Source organism: Polypterus senegalus, chromosome 12 (assembly GCF_016835505.1).
Source record: "Polypterus senegalus isolate Bchr_013 chromosome 12, ASM1683550v1, whole genome shotgun sequence".
Classification (NCBI taxonomy): Eukaryota; Metazoa; Chordata; class Cladistia; order Polypteriformes; family Polypteridae; genus Polypterus; species Polypterus senegalus.
Window position 1 is genome coordinate 56,173,713 of NC_053165.1, and position 15,570 is coordinate 56,189,282.

A 15,570-nucleotide genomic window follows, 5' to 3' on the forward strand; every position below is an offset into this window, starting at 1 on the left:
AAGAAAAATTGAGTAACCTGCACCAGTGACCTCCACCAAATAACACTTATTTCAGGTATGTCTAATTGTTCTGAGTGGCTGGTAATGGCACATATTAACTCCAGTATCTTTGTCAATGTTAAACTTGGTTCAATTTTCTAATTACCATAGTAGATCCTGTGAGGGACACCCATAGAGTGGAAGGATGGGGGAAGGCAGCTTCTGTAGGGCACTGCCTTCCCCAAACTGTTAGGTGGCAACCTCCCAGGTTGCAGCTGTGCCCCAGATTCCCACAAGATATAATGGGACTTGGAGTTTGCTGACTTGGCCCTATTGGATTCTGTGAGTGCCGCGGTAGATAGGGAACCCTATTTTGTAGGGCTCCCACTTCACCCGGAAGTACTCCCAGGTGCTACATAAAAGAGGCCAGCTGCCTCAGTTCCAGTAGCTAGAGTTGAGAGGAGGTGGACAAAGCTTGCGTGGAGGAGTGGAGGTGGCAGTGACCAAGTGACAGACAGAAGTAGTGCTTTATTGTAACTGTATTCTGTATTGTATGTGGTTGCAGCATGGGAAATGCTTAGTGAGAAGAGTTTCCCACAATAAAAAGTTTCTACTTTTATACTTGTGTTCAAGCCTGTTTATGTTGGGTGTTTGGAGCACTTGAGTGCCCCCTGTCATCCACACTCCATAGATGTATAATTTGTTCTGAACACTACTCTGTATGACTTACACAATAAAAAATACCTGTGTTGATATTTTGCACCCTGTTCACGCAGAGCTTATGTAATTTACCTTTGTCTGCTTGGCGATTTCTTCTCACAAATCAAAAAAATGAGTGTTAATGAGTTAATTTGAATAGCATGGATTTCCTAAAATGTTTTGATTTAACAGCTTGCTTGGCCAGATCATGTTTATGATTAAATTGTGTCAAATGGTAAGAAGTGTAATTCAAACTTCAAGTCAATGGCTCCTTTTAGATGCTGACAGACACTCGGAATGATTACTAAAGACTATAAAACTGAATTTAGATCAACTGATGCAATTATGAAAATGATTGGTCCCATTTTATGGCTTCATTTTGGAAAGTACTCTGATGCAGCAGTATTTGTCCTGTAATTGTTGCTGTATATAATCATATTACTGCATGCTCTCATTGCATCTCTGTTATACATACATACATGCATACTGTATATGTAATATGTATTCATGCCTGTTGATATTTGCTAGGGGTCTCCTGGTAGAGGTCAAATGTGTTTCTATTAACTTGTCATGTGTTAAGGGGTACTTATAGAGACAGCATTTATTAAAAATTGACTGACACCACTAATTTTTAAATTAACTTTGCATTATTAATGATTCTTCTTATTTGTTTAAACAAATTAATTACAGTATATCTAACACCCATGGCTCAGCATCAAAGGCATGAATCCCTCACTCAGTCATTGTCCATGGAAAGTTTGCAAATTCTCATCTGGGTACTCCACTTTTCATTTCATAAAACCAAAACATGCTTATCGGACTAGGTGATAATTCCAAATTGGCCTTGTACTTAGTCTGTTCATTTAGCCAATAAAATGTGTTATTTTGCTTGACTTCTCAACACGTGATAGATTAAATCACCCGCATTAAAACCAATTATGTGAAGTGTGTGGTTTGATTGACTTCCTTCATACTCTAACCTTTTGTTCAAAATCGGTTTCATGGCACAGGTGATTAAAAATATGTATATTTTGTTTGCAGATATGGGAAACTGAACTTTAAATATAACCATAATTAAAAGCATTCTGCTAAAAATAAAATTGTTAGTATTTATTCTTTTGCTTCACATAAATAGCTAGCTTTTGTTTCGAGATAGAGAAAGCTGGTGTAGGAGGTGCACACATTGCTTCATCTCCCATTCCTCAAATAACTGAACACACAACAGTTATTAATGTTCATTTATTTGAGCTTGTCCTCTTTGTGGTCTCTGACAGGTAGCCCTCCCTGAGATCTGCTGCTCATTAAGCTGTTTTCCTCCTTCTTTAAATGCTGAAGACAAAATTGTACCAGGACTACAATAAAACCAGTATATGCAGACTTGTGTTTTCCTTTAATAAATTCTACTGTCAAAAAGGAATGCCCAAAATACAAAAAACATGATAAAGAACAGTAGATATCTGTTAGAATTTTAGGGAAAAATGTTCTGCTGGTGAGGTAAAGAGGTTAGCACCAACTGTCGGGATTTGTTGGACAGCAATTGTAGCACTACACTGAAACCAGTTTCTAACTCTGAGGTCACTTCCTGTCTTTTATATCTCCACTTGATTAGTTCTTCCATTTATTAATCTCTTTTTGACATCTGAATTTAAAATAATCCTTAACATAAGAAAATCATACTGCATTTTGTTCAAAGAACATTAAAAATAAGGCCAGTTAAGCAAAACACACTATTGTAGAAACATCGATATGTCTGTTTGACTGGCAGCAAATTATCTGCCAGTGACAGTATTCACTGCTGCATTTAGTTGTCTATTTTTTTTTTTTTGCTTGTGCTTTGGGTTTCTAATAAAAAAAGCTTCTTTCCAAATCAAACTGCATGTTAGTTATTCCACTACATCTCTGTGTCACAATGATGAAAGTTAATTTTTGAACAAGCCCTGAAGCAAAACAGCAAACTTCACGGTGCACGGTACATAAGGCACAAAAAAACTCCATTTCAATAAGCACTCACAAAGTCAGAGACATATAGACACATAATTATACAGATGTAAAAGTAGACACACATAACATTATATAATTATTTCGAGGTGCACATGTACATTAAAGGTCTACATTCTGTGAGAATTCTGTCAATGTGAAGAGTCCAGATGGATTCTTAAAATATTTTATAATTATAAACTCTTGATAGAGAATGATCAAATAAAATAAGCAGCAGTTTTACTTGCTTTAATAAAAGTACTGTTTTATTTCATGCTTACAAAGTGGAGTGGTTCATCAAATCCCAAATCTGGTTATCTGCAGTCCCAATGTAGCCTAGGTGTAATTTTGTCCACTCACTGACATGTTTATTAGTTTTTATGGAAACTCAGCGTGATGTTTTACACCTTCTTCAATTATATTTTTAAATTGCTTTGTAAAAGGTCATGGGATGCTAATAATTAATTAAGACACTATATAAATTGTTCATTGTTTATATGAGTGTTAAAATGAGAAAATATTTGTTAATAAATACACATAAACATTCTTCAGCCTGTATAATGCAATTTCGGGTCACAGTGAGTTAAGAGTCTGCCTCAGTAGCAGAAGTAGCAAGAAAAGGTAGGCAGTGTGGCACAGTGGTTAAGTCTTTGGACTTCAGAACCTGAGGTTATAAGTACAAATCCTGCTACTGACACTAGGTGACCGTGAGCAAATCACTTCACCTGCCTGAATTCCAACTGGAAAAACAAAAAGAAATATAACCAATTGTATATTAAGTGCTGTGAGTAGCCTTGGATAATGGTGTCAGCCATACAAATAAGTAATAATGACAAAAGACAAAAAACAAATACTGTGGAGAGAATCTGTCCTTTGCAGGTCACACATAAGCAGTCGCCAACACTTTATCTTACTGGGGCCTAATGGGGCCAATTTACATTACTCAGTCCACCTAACATACAAATCTTTTGACATCTTTAAGGAAAATAGGAGTAATCAGAAGAAATCCCACACAGACATGAGGAGGATGCAATCTAAACACACTGACAATGACCAGGTACATGATTCAAACCCAGGATGGTCCACCAGTAACCAATGGCCTTTCCTAAATCTTAATAATTTAGGCTATATTTTAATTTACAGGTCACACTTCTTGTCATGAATTTGATGAGACATATTACTTGTACCGTTCTGTATAGCAAACAAAGGAAAATAAAGGGAAAATCAGAGCAACAGTATGATAAGCCTTCTTGTCTTTCAATGCAGGCACCCTTGGCTCTTTGTAGTTGGCTTTGTTTGTGACCTCTCAACCCACTTACTGGGTAAGTATAGCATCCATTTTGATTCCATTATTTGCTCAGGAGATATCTTGAATAAAGATCAATTTCATTCCAATTGTAATGCATTCCTTTTGCATTGAGTACTTACTTAAAATCAGCAGCTAGCAGGTTAAAGCCATTGTACAGGTGGCCTTCAGCTGAGATTTTTTTCAAGTAGGAAAAGCAATCCAAGTTATCCATCAGAAAGTTAGAGACCAGGCTACCTGTGTGACAATACATACAGATAAACGGGAAAAAATGCAATGTATTAATTTTAATCTACTTTTGTCTGTATTAAATAATAAAAAGCAAACAAGCCAAACTAACATATATGACCAAATCTATGCAATAAGTAACCTTCTGTAAGTTTGCTTCAGGTATGTTTCATTATAAAGCTCCTGACATTTTTAATGAATTCCTAAAGATCTTGAATGGTAGTGTGAATGACCCTTGGCAACAGTGTATAAAAACATGGAGACATTTTTATTAAAACAATTGTGTGTAGCTGTTTTCCCTTTTAATAATTTATTTAGCTACTGACATTGCCTCTAAAGCCTTTAAACATTTGACATGAAAAGAGCATTTCTGCATGTAGATTATTTACTCAAACAAAACAACTTTCCTGGATCATTAGAACACAGTTTTCAAAAAGTGTCACCACAAGTTCTCCCAGCATTTTATGAACAATGTCATTGCTAAGGCACCATCACCCTCCAGTGATAAACCGTTCTGTGAGAAGGCAAGGTTCTCATACTATTGATGTCGCCTCACTTGCAATGAAACTTAATCATTTTGCTGTTTCTGTTTTTTTTTCTCTTTAGTTTGGCTATAGTTTCTGGCAGCCTATCAATAGGGTTCAGTGCTGCTTAGAATTTACGAAAAGGCCAACACGTCTATGCAACATTGAAAATAAATGTCTGACAGCTAAAAGTAAGAAACTTGTCATTATACAGCAGTCAGAAAATTCATTGCTTCAGGGTGTCCTCCAGCAGCAAGATGCTACAGAAGAAAGATATGCTTCCACTGTCTCAAGCTGTAGTAGTTTGCACTTCTTACTTATGGATTGTTTGGCATCACTTCTGTCCATTTTGTTCTATTTTTATGATGGCAACAATAGTCAAAGCATTGGTAGGCTACCACTTACTGTATATAGTGAATTTTCTTAATTTTAATATTTCTAGTATTAAATATTATTAGAATTCCATCTAAATAATGTTAAACAAAGTTTTAATGGGAGTGAAAAAATAACACTAAATGTTAAACCTAATTTAAAGAGTGTAGTTATTTTTTCACAGTCATGTTCTACATTAATTTTAACAAAAACATGTTTTAGTATAAATCTACTGGATACTGGGTTCCCTGAAGTCATCCTTTTGTAGTGGCCGAGGAGTTTTTGTTTTGCCTTTGTGCAAGTTTTGTTTAATTTACTTTAATTTATTTGGTGCTCTGTCTAGGGGTTCTTTCTACTTTGTGTCCGATGCTGGCGGGATAGATTTCAGCTTCCCAGCAATCCTTTTCAGGATAAGAAGATCTGAAAATAGATAGATGGATAGATCTGCTCCAAAAGGACTGTTTTTGGTTGCTATTAAGCAGCCGTGCTGTCCTTTTATAATTTATTTTTATTTCGCTGTTATTTTGCTCCTTTGTACTGTTATTTCCAATGTATAGGAATATCCTTCAGTATGTAAATGGGAACAAATAAAGGGATTTGTATTTACATTGCAGCATTTGCAGGAGGTGCCAGCACAGGTACTGCCAGAAACAAAGGCAGCCATCAGAACTAGAAGTTAAGCAATTTTTCATTGTCTTCCATGCTTAATCTAAACTTGTAAGTGTGAACACATACAGAGGAAGAAAAAAAAAGCAGAAACATAATAAACCACTTAAATTGCATTCAAGCTGCATTTGCACTAGCATGGAAACAAGGGAAAACTGAAATTAACAGAAGGAGTACATTTTTTTAAATAGACTGTATGTGATAGAATTTGTGCCAAAAAATAAAACTGAAAAGTAACATAGACAGAAAAATGGTAGCTCAATGTTAGGAAATATACTTGATAATGAAAGAAACAGAAGGACAATTTGAAATTTTAAAGTTACTTCACTGCAAATAAAGCTGGAGAGCAGGCGGTAGAAATGACGAAGTAGCAGCAGGGCAAAGACCATGGTGTTTTATATGGGAGCAAGGCAATAATCATCCACACCTTTGTGATAATGTTTGGGTTAATTTGGATTGGCTATACAGCTTTTTGTACAGCTTTTGTCTATACACACATTTGGAGACATAGCACGTCTATGGTCCCAGTGGTAAAGTTTTGACCTTGATCAGTCACTTTCTCTTGCTGTTGTCTAGGAGTAAACATGGCTACTCCACTCACTGCTTGCACCAAAAAAGAACAATGGGCATTGATCTGTTTTTCATGGGTCGTGGCAAGTGAGCCAAGGAGGTCCTTGTGGTACTTTGAGGTACTCAAGCAGGAGATCCAATCCACCTGACAGAACAGGACAAACCTGTGTAATTATGCCCTTTACATTTATTTGCTACTTTATGTTCTCCATTTTCTTATTTATGTCTCTCTTTTATTATGCTATTTGTTACTTGCACTAGTATATTTCTGTCTCTTTGATTCTGTTTAAAAGGAACACTATGAGAGCTCATTTTCCTAATGACAATGGATATAGCTTAAAATATTTAATTCAATGTAATTTTACTATTTTTGTCATAAAGAACATGAATGCAAGTATTTAGTACATTATGTTTTAGTCTTCAAAGGCTGACAACAAACTATAGGACTCACAATCTTGTATTGTACCATGGAAGTACAACAAGGTTGTCTCAGTTTGGTAACCAATCAATGTAAAGTACACTGCAATAAGTAGAGGAACACTACAGTATATAAAAGTAAACACAAACTGATTAAACATACATTTGTGCTTTCTCTAAATTTGGATAAGCATCATCCATATTTGTAGTTTAAAACACTTACTTTCCTTGCAGTCTCAATTGTTGTTCACTGTTTTTTGGTATTGTATGCAGTGAGTACTCATTGGCTGCTAACTCTCACAGACGTAAGAGTTCCACTCAATGACTTGTAACTTGCTAAGAGATAATCATGATGATTTAGCCTCTGGTAGTGTCACATTACACAACTGCCTATAAAGGCTGTGCACTGCACCTGTATATAAATTAAGCCAAAGACTACAGAAAGTCAGAAAGTGTGATGCTGGCCTAAAACACTACGGATCAGCTTAAGCAGCTCCAGGTTTCTGATTCAGTCAATGTGTCTTTTTTGTTGTCTCCATTAAATTCAAATGTCAAATTACCCCTTCTTTTACTTATCAAGGTCAGTTTTTATTTTTTTGAAATATTTTGATTACATTTATGAATTTGACCTGTTCATTTTAGAGCCAGTTTTGTTTGGAGTAATTTAGAGACAAGTTAAATGTCTATAGTTTTGGCAGGTAAGAATGAGAATGTGAGTGCTGAGCATATGAAGTGTGCATCACCATTTACAACTGTGCTTTTAACATCGACATTTATTTTTAGAAACATGCAAGTGACGCATTACAAACGCAAGCTGAATATACTAGTTGTTTAAAAATGCAGAAAACAATTCAGATCAGTATTGAAAAATCACAAAAGAAGCAAAACCAATTAGGGAATGTGGAAATGGCTAAACAGGAAAGGTATCAAGGCAATAAGTTATTTGTAGACAAGAATTGACCTTTGTTTAAGTGTTTGGGCATTTGTCCATCTCTGAACCACATAGTTATAAAACAGGAGAAAGAAAAGATAAAGGAAGTCAAAGAACTATTTTTTTGAAATAGTACAGTATGCAGTATGCACGTTGGAGCAGTGAGTAGCACTGCTGCCTCGCAGTTAGGAGACCCGTGTTCGCTTCCTGGGTCCTCTCTGTGTGGAGTATGCATGTTCTCCCCATGTCTGCGTGGGTTTCCTCCAAGTGCTCCGGTTTCCTCCCACAGTCCATAGACATGCAGGTTAGGTGGATTGCCGATTCTAAATTGTCCCTAGTGTGTGCTTGGTGTGTGGGAGTGTGTGTGTGAGCGCCCTGAGGTGGGCTGGCGCCCTGCCCGGGGTTTGTTTCCTGCCTTGTGCCCTGTGTTGGCTGGGATTGGCTCCAGCAGACCCCCATGACCCAGTAGTTAGGATATAGCGGGTTGGATAATGGATGGGATGGATAGTACAGTACAGCAAAGTGTAACAGGGAATTATGTTGAGGGAAAGAGGCATTTACAATAAGAATCAACTTGCTTACACTTAATTGCTTTTGAAATTTAGAACCTAAAAGTCTCTATGCTGCTAAGTAAGCTCACCTCTGCCTAAGGCATCAGCATTACTTGAAGGTTCCAGGTAATTTGTCAAAGCAGCCAACTTTCCTTTTTTGCTGATTCCTAACCAAGTTCCTCCCTTTTTACCTTCTTCCATGTCCAAGCCTTGAAGACAGAGAAAAAGAACACATGAGTTTGTACAGTTTAGTAAAACTTGCATTATTAACAGTCTCATTAAATTACAAACATTCCTATGTGTTCTGAAGTGCAGGTTTCTACACTATACTAACAGTACTAAAGTCAGTTTAGTGGTCCCTGACCTGAGGATTCTTAATTAGCCAACTATCTGCTGTATACACTCTTAAGTATGGCCATTGTCAGGCAGATTTGCACAATGTAATGTACTATTAGTTTGTATTAAACAAGCCAATCAGTTTACAGAATTAATAAAACTGACATAATGTTCTCTACACCATATTCAGAGTGACATAATTAGCTGAGAAAAAATACCGCAAAATTTCATGATATTGGATGTTTATGGCTCCCAATACACAAGCAAGGGATTGCACATCAGGAATACAAATGACACAGACAGAAGGAAAACATTCTCTTTTCTACTCCATCCCTGACACTGACTTTTATGTGTTTCAAGTCTTAAATCATAAAAGAGAATCTTATCTTGGGAATAAAGCGTTTTTCGCACTTGCTAAAACAAAGTAGAACTCCCAAGCTGCAAGTGTCAAATGCCGACTTTCTAAACCGTCTAAAAGCAGCAAAAAGAGCAAACAGGACTGGACATACTACTGTCTTTGAAACATGCTAACTGTCAAATAAAAAAGCAATTATTCATATACTGTATATTTTGATTTTTACCAAAAGCAGCTTTTCTTCAGATGCTTGTTGATTATTTAGATCTTCAAATAATGAGTATACATTTTGGACAGGAAAATGTACTTTTATTGCTTCAAAAACAATCAGCTAAAGTCAGAATGTCTATCAGTGTAATCCCATTACTGCCATTTAATTCCATTCAAATCCTGCTACTGCCAGAAGGGATCCTACTCCGTTGGTGCCCTTGAAAATGGCCCTTAACCTGAAAATTGCTCCGGGGTGCTGTACAATGGCTGACCCTGCACTTTGACCTCCAAAGGTCATGCAGAAAGGCAATTTCCCCTCATCAATTACTACATTATACCAAATACAAAAAAAAAAAAAAAATAAATAATAATAAAGCACCCTAAGCTTCAGCTCACAAAAGCAAGTGTTTAGATGAAAAAAGTACAGAAAGTTATAAAACTGTAAGCAAGGTGGAATTCTGAATGTGTTTCCATCTTCAAAAATAATTTCCCTATATTTATTGTCCTTTTGTCTAAAAAATCTTACAACAAATTTCACAACATATAATTCATAAAATGGACTACATGAAGAATAAACAAAACACCCTTATAAATCCATAGTTGTGTTATTTTACTTTAAATTTTGCTATTGAAAGTATTTTAAAAGGTTGCATAGGGTTGTCCTAGACAGTTAATATCAAGTATTTAGGTTGATGTTAACTGGTCTAGCTGCAGCAAAAGACCATCTGGGGATATGTAGGATAGTCTGAAGGCTCAAGGGGGCATGATTCCATTTTCTATAAGTTGGCAAGGAGAAGACAGTGGAAGCCAAAACAGAACCCCAAACATCCATAGAAAGGCTAAATGTGATTACTTGTGGCAATATGAACTGCTTAGTTATGGTTTGGAGAAAATAAGAGAAGTACAAAATATGTCTGAAAGCTTAATGGCTAAAGGACCCAAGAACTACCTTTACTTATTGCTCACACATAACCAAGCAGTCCTAAAGGTAGCCCTTAATCCTCCATTAAGGTGCATTTTTCAAACTGCATTTTTTTAAACAGTGACTTTTATGTAATCAGGCATTTGTTAAAATCGTACAGTGTATTTATTTTAATTTAAACATATGATAAGAAGTGATCAAATTTGCCTCCACCAAAAAAATAAATATACAGTAGAAAATGAATCAGAGCATAACATGAACTTAACATGTCTAGAAGGAGTGTGCTAAAGGGATCTTGTTATGATTAATATATGTAAATTGTGATGCAGACTGGAAGCTATCTAAGATTGATTATACAAGGCATTTTTAAGCATTTATTCTTACATCTACAATGTTTTCCTGAATTAATATTTACTTTGGAAAAAATTGTTTGAATTATAACTGTTTGTGTGACAAAGCTGAAAGAGCTGCACTGTACACTATAAAATAAAACCTACCATGACGTACAAAAATTAACATTAATCCATATTCATTGTTAGTTAATACACTGATTCAAAACCTTTCTTAAAGTCTTTCTTCTTTTTAATGTATTCAGATGTGTTTACCGATTTAGTAGCATTATTTTGAAAAGCAATTTTGTGTGCAAACTTATCTTTAATTTACTGGTAAATAGCTTTGTGAATTCTCTCAATATAAGGTGTTACACATAAAATACAGACTGAAAAATAAAGGGCTATTTTGAAGGTAACTGTTTCATGAGTTTCCTTTCTCAAGCTATTTTAATTTAACCCATTTTTTCTGTTTGTTGGTCTGAGGCACAAAGAAAGTAATGAAAGAACAACAAATATTACATAGGAGAAGAAAAAAATTCCAGTTGTATCTTCCTCATGCCTTGTAACTAAATACAGAAAACAAATAATTTCTATACAATTTAAGAAAAAAGGAGTATGTCAAAGCAGGTTAGTTTATGTTAGGTTAATTAGCAATTCCAAATGGCTGTGACTATGTGAGTATGTGTGAATGGGCCTTGTTATGACCTGACATCCTATCAAGAGTTGTCTCCTGCATCCAGTCCTGTACTGTAAGCCAATACTTGATTGAGAGAATCTGAGCATGTTATGTACATATATGTACATATAATGTACATAAAAAACAACAAACATTACAAATGTGACTATTAGCTTCTATACTGACAGTTACTAAGAGTAACTAAAAAGTCCCATTCATTCCTTAGTGAATATAATGTCACCAAACTCAGGAATAGAAGTAGAGAACAGCCTTCTGAGAAATGACTCACCTGTTCCCAGTACTATCTCACACTCTCCATGTACTGTACCCACAAACATACACATACAGTATATATAGTCTTCTGCACTGATCCCCTACACATTGTTAGCTTTTGTCCAAGACCCAAGCAAGTCAGTTTCAAAGTGGGAAATACATAATATATATAATACATATATATTATTAATATCAACATACATTCACATATTACATAAACTTTTTACTGAAAAGAGGAGGGACGTACAGTTTTAAGAGTTTGGGGTGAACACATTATTGTTTTCCAAGCCACATTATCACGCTTGTTTCATGAAGATGCACATGAGGAAAACATGGACTTGATATATTAACACCAGTTACCCAAATTATTGTTCTTAAGCTATATCCCAAAATGTTACTTTAAATGTAATAAAAGAAAATAATTAGGAAGAAAATTCTGTTTTTGAAAAAAAATACACCCTTACGTTGAAAATGTATTTAAGCTGAAGATTTCTTATTTAAATCAAAAATCAATCTTTGTAAAATAATGTAAAAAATATTACATACAGACATACAAATGTAGACATGCAAACAAACATATATCGGGGATGTTCTGCTGCTGCTTATTCACTTGCAAATTTCAAGCTAATATAAAAAATAAAAAAAGATCTTTCTTAAGTAGCCAAATGGCTTGATGCACTTCACTTCCTCTTTAATTGTTCTTTTACTACTAAAATACTAAAAAAAACCTCTTTAGGTCTTCTTTTGCCATATCTGCAATTCCTTTCTAACCGCCTTTTAGCCCCCACAATATCCTTCTTAATAAATGCCCACATGCATCCTACAATTTGCATTGGAGTTATTAGTCTTACATGCCTTACACAGCTGTTATATGCCTTATGTGAATATAGTCTAATCACAACAACATACATTCAAAAATACATAAATGATGACGAAAGAAAATGGCTGGAGATTAATTTTTCTATTACTTTATAGCTGACCTTAATTATCTGTTTAATTTTGTTGAGTTCCCTTTATTGATAACCTTGCAAACTAACAGAAACACAAGATTTGTGTGTTATTATTCTTCTCTCAGATTCTCTTTCACATGCTACTGGAACCCATTAAATGCTGAACAATGTACTATAAATAATATGCAATAAAGCGGAAAATTCAGACAAGAGTAAATTATCTGTTTCTGTATTCTCTATTGTAGGTATCTCATAAATGATTGTAAGGTAATATTTAGCCTAAATGTCACTGGATAAAATATCCACTATTTCAATGGAAATGTATATTTAATGAAAACATTTAAAAAGTCACCTTTTTCTTTTCTTGCTGCTGAAAATAATTAGGGAACGCATACATTCTAGATGCATTATGATTCTCCAGCTGTAGCTTCTTATGGTTTTGATTTTTATTTGTCATAACAAGAATTGAATGTGTACTTTGATGCAAAACAAAGTAGATTTCCTCAACAGAAAATCTGTGTCTTTTGCTAACAATTCTTGTCATCATTAATGCATCTAAAGTGAAAAGTTCAACTTATGTCTACCATGGGATTTCTGGCACAAATGACCTTTCACTTGAGGCTTCAAACTGACAGATTCCAATAGGAAAGGCGCCTTGCATGAAAATAATTGTGCTGGAATGTGACATCCCTAAGATTCAGAAACATGGCAAGATACCATGCAAGTTAATGTGTTTTCAATAAAACCTGTCACATTATTGCTTTATGTCATAAAAGAAACAAACATGAAAACCTAGGAAAAGTGGGGAAAATGTGACAATGCGTACAATATAACTGTATGATTTAGGGTATCGACATTTATAGAATACCAGTAACGGCACCCTGCACGATAATGTGAAGTTAATACACTTGACTTGGGCATTCCTAGTTTTCAGACTCTTTCTCTGTACGTTTACCATTCGTTGGCTCAGAGGTTGACACGATTGCTGCTTCCTGGGCAGCTCTTCTTTTCTCCACCCTAGCAGCCTGCTTCTTCTCATCTTTCATCAGCATCTTTTCACGTTAAAACTGATTAAGGCAGTGCTTGTGTTGCAATCACTTAGTATGTTATCTTTAATTTTTCATTCTTCAATCTGCCTAAAGAATGATTTAAAATATGAAGAGGTAGGGAAAGTGACAGTGAAGGTGGTAGGGAATGAGAATGGTGCGCGTATGCATGTGCCGCCTGGCCACCCTGCTGGCCGCTGCCAAGAGTTGATTCTACAATAAAATAAAATAAAAATACAAAGAGGAATAACCTTGGAGGTCAATCATCACCCCAAAAGCGGATAGCAGACGTCACGTGGTATATATGTGTAACAAATTTCAGGTCAATAGTTCAAAAGGTTTGCAAGCTACAGGTGATTTAAAATCCTGGACAGACAAACAAACAGCAACGGTAGCATATTATATAACAAGATTGAGAGTAGTGCTGTAAAGATGAGTCTAAATGTAGCAAAAAAAAAATTCAAAAGAAAAACACTTTCTATTTTGTTAGGAAAAAGGTAACTATGCATTTTATTTTTAGGGTAGGAATTGCTATTCTCTGGCTTGCTTTTGTTATTTTTAGGCCAGGTTTATACTTCATGCAACGCATTGTGCAGCGGATGCTCCTGCTACGCAAGCGTTGTACTGTTTATGCCTGCGCGCGTCCTTTACGTAAATTTAGAGGAATCCAGCAGATGGCAGTGCGAGATATCATCGCAGTGAGAACAGGTTTGGCTTCGCTGTTTTGTGAATTGCCTGGAACACCCATTAAATTCCAATGACAACTTGCCGCAGTATCTCTGAAAAGGATTTTGAATGATTAAATCCATCAATCCAGGTATGAGCCCATTCCAGCAAGCATTGGGCACGAGGCAGAAACAATCACTAGACAGGGTATCAGCTCATCCCAAGGTGAATACAGTCACACACATACACTAGCGTCATTTTAGCGTCACCAACTCTGCATATCTTTGGAAGGAAACTGGAGCACACTGTGGAAACCCAGCAGGAAAACTCCAAGCAGGGAATACCAGTGACGTGACTCCCTGCGAGACAGTAGTGCTACCGCTCTGCCACCGTGTCACCCCCATGTGTGTCATTATTAACAGTATTCATTATTTAAACGAACATAACGATTTGTCTGTAAAATGTAACATACATACTTTAATGGATTTCATCATGAAAGTGACATCAAGTATAAATCTAAAGATTCTAAGTTTGCAGAGAGTTGGAATATCATACATTTAATGTGTTCTGTGTGGTGATCTATTGCTACTTGCCGTTGCTGTCAGGTCAGGAAAAAGTCCAAGAAGCTCGTAGTGATTGAAAACGGGGATGACGTTTACGACGTTCTGCTTTAATGATAAACTACAAGGTTAAAGTTGACATTTTGAGATTAAAGCCGAAATTTCCACTTTAATCACAAAATATACCTTTTCACCATGTCTTTAATTTTCTTCTCTGTGGCTCAAATACATCGCTGTACATTATGCTGCTGTTGTGAAGTTGCACAAAAAATACGGCACAAAAGATGGTATGTGAGATGTATCGTATCCTTACGACTGGGAATATGAGATGCTTGAATATAAAAGCACCACGAATACATCCGTATGTCGACATTTTGGTTCACCATATTGAACCATTCATCAAACATCAAAGTGCGCACATCGAACCTACTAGGATCTGCATAGTGGCTTTCTGTCACATGTAGATAGTAAACAGAAACTCTGACGTCATGTTCCAAATTTTATCACACTGCGCCCTTCCCACTTTTTGTTGGTACTGCAACTCACACACGTGTTGTGTTTATTTCTGAGGACCTGCTCAGAGGACGCGTCAAATGAATGCTGGGAATGCGTGGCAGCCATGATGCATGCACATATGCTTTCTGAGTGTGAAGTATAAACAAGCCCTTATTAGATGATCATCTTATTAAAGATGTAAACTCACTAAATACTATAACAGGAGAGTATTCTCTTGTACCTCTTCACACCTGGAATGAAAAGAAACTACAATATTTATTAAAATAGTATGTTTAATCTCAAAACACAGGGCAATAGGATTTTTACAGATGCAATGCAAAATAAAGGAATATTGACAAAGACATAGAAAACTGCTGCCCAACATGCCTTTCTTAAATAAGACACTACTATACATTTCTTTATCATAAAACTGCATCCCTACTCAAATCCTATCTCTCTTTCTCTGTTCCTCAGGATCAGAGTCTTTGTTTCAACTTTCCACTGAAGCTTTGCATCAAGTCACTCTAGA

General features: G+C 35.8%; 1 protein-coding gene across 7 annotated transcripts in view; it reads right to left on the minus strand.

Annotated features, from left to right (window-relative positions):
• tango2 (transport and golgi organization 2 homolog (Drosophila)) overlaps window positions 1-15,570 on the minus strand; it is a 63,503-nt gene that overhangs the window by 12,906 nt on the left and 35,027 nt on the right. For all 7 annotated transcript variants that reach the window (XM_039771483.1, XM_039771480.1, XM_039771482.1 and 4 more), the window contains 2 exons: window positions 8,310-8,429; window positions 4,084-4,198 (listed from right to left, as the gene is read on the minus strand). In XM_039771483.1, coding sequence (XP_039627417.1) covers window positions 4,084-4,198; window positions 8,310-8,429 — 235 coding nt within the window. The remainder of the gene's footprint in view (window positions 1-4,083; window positions 4,199-8,309; window positions 8,430-15,570) is intronic.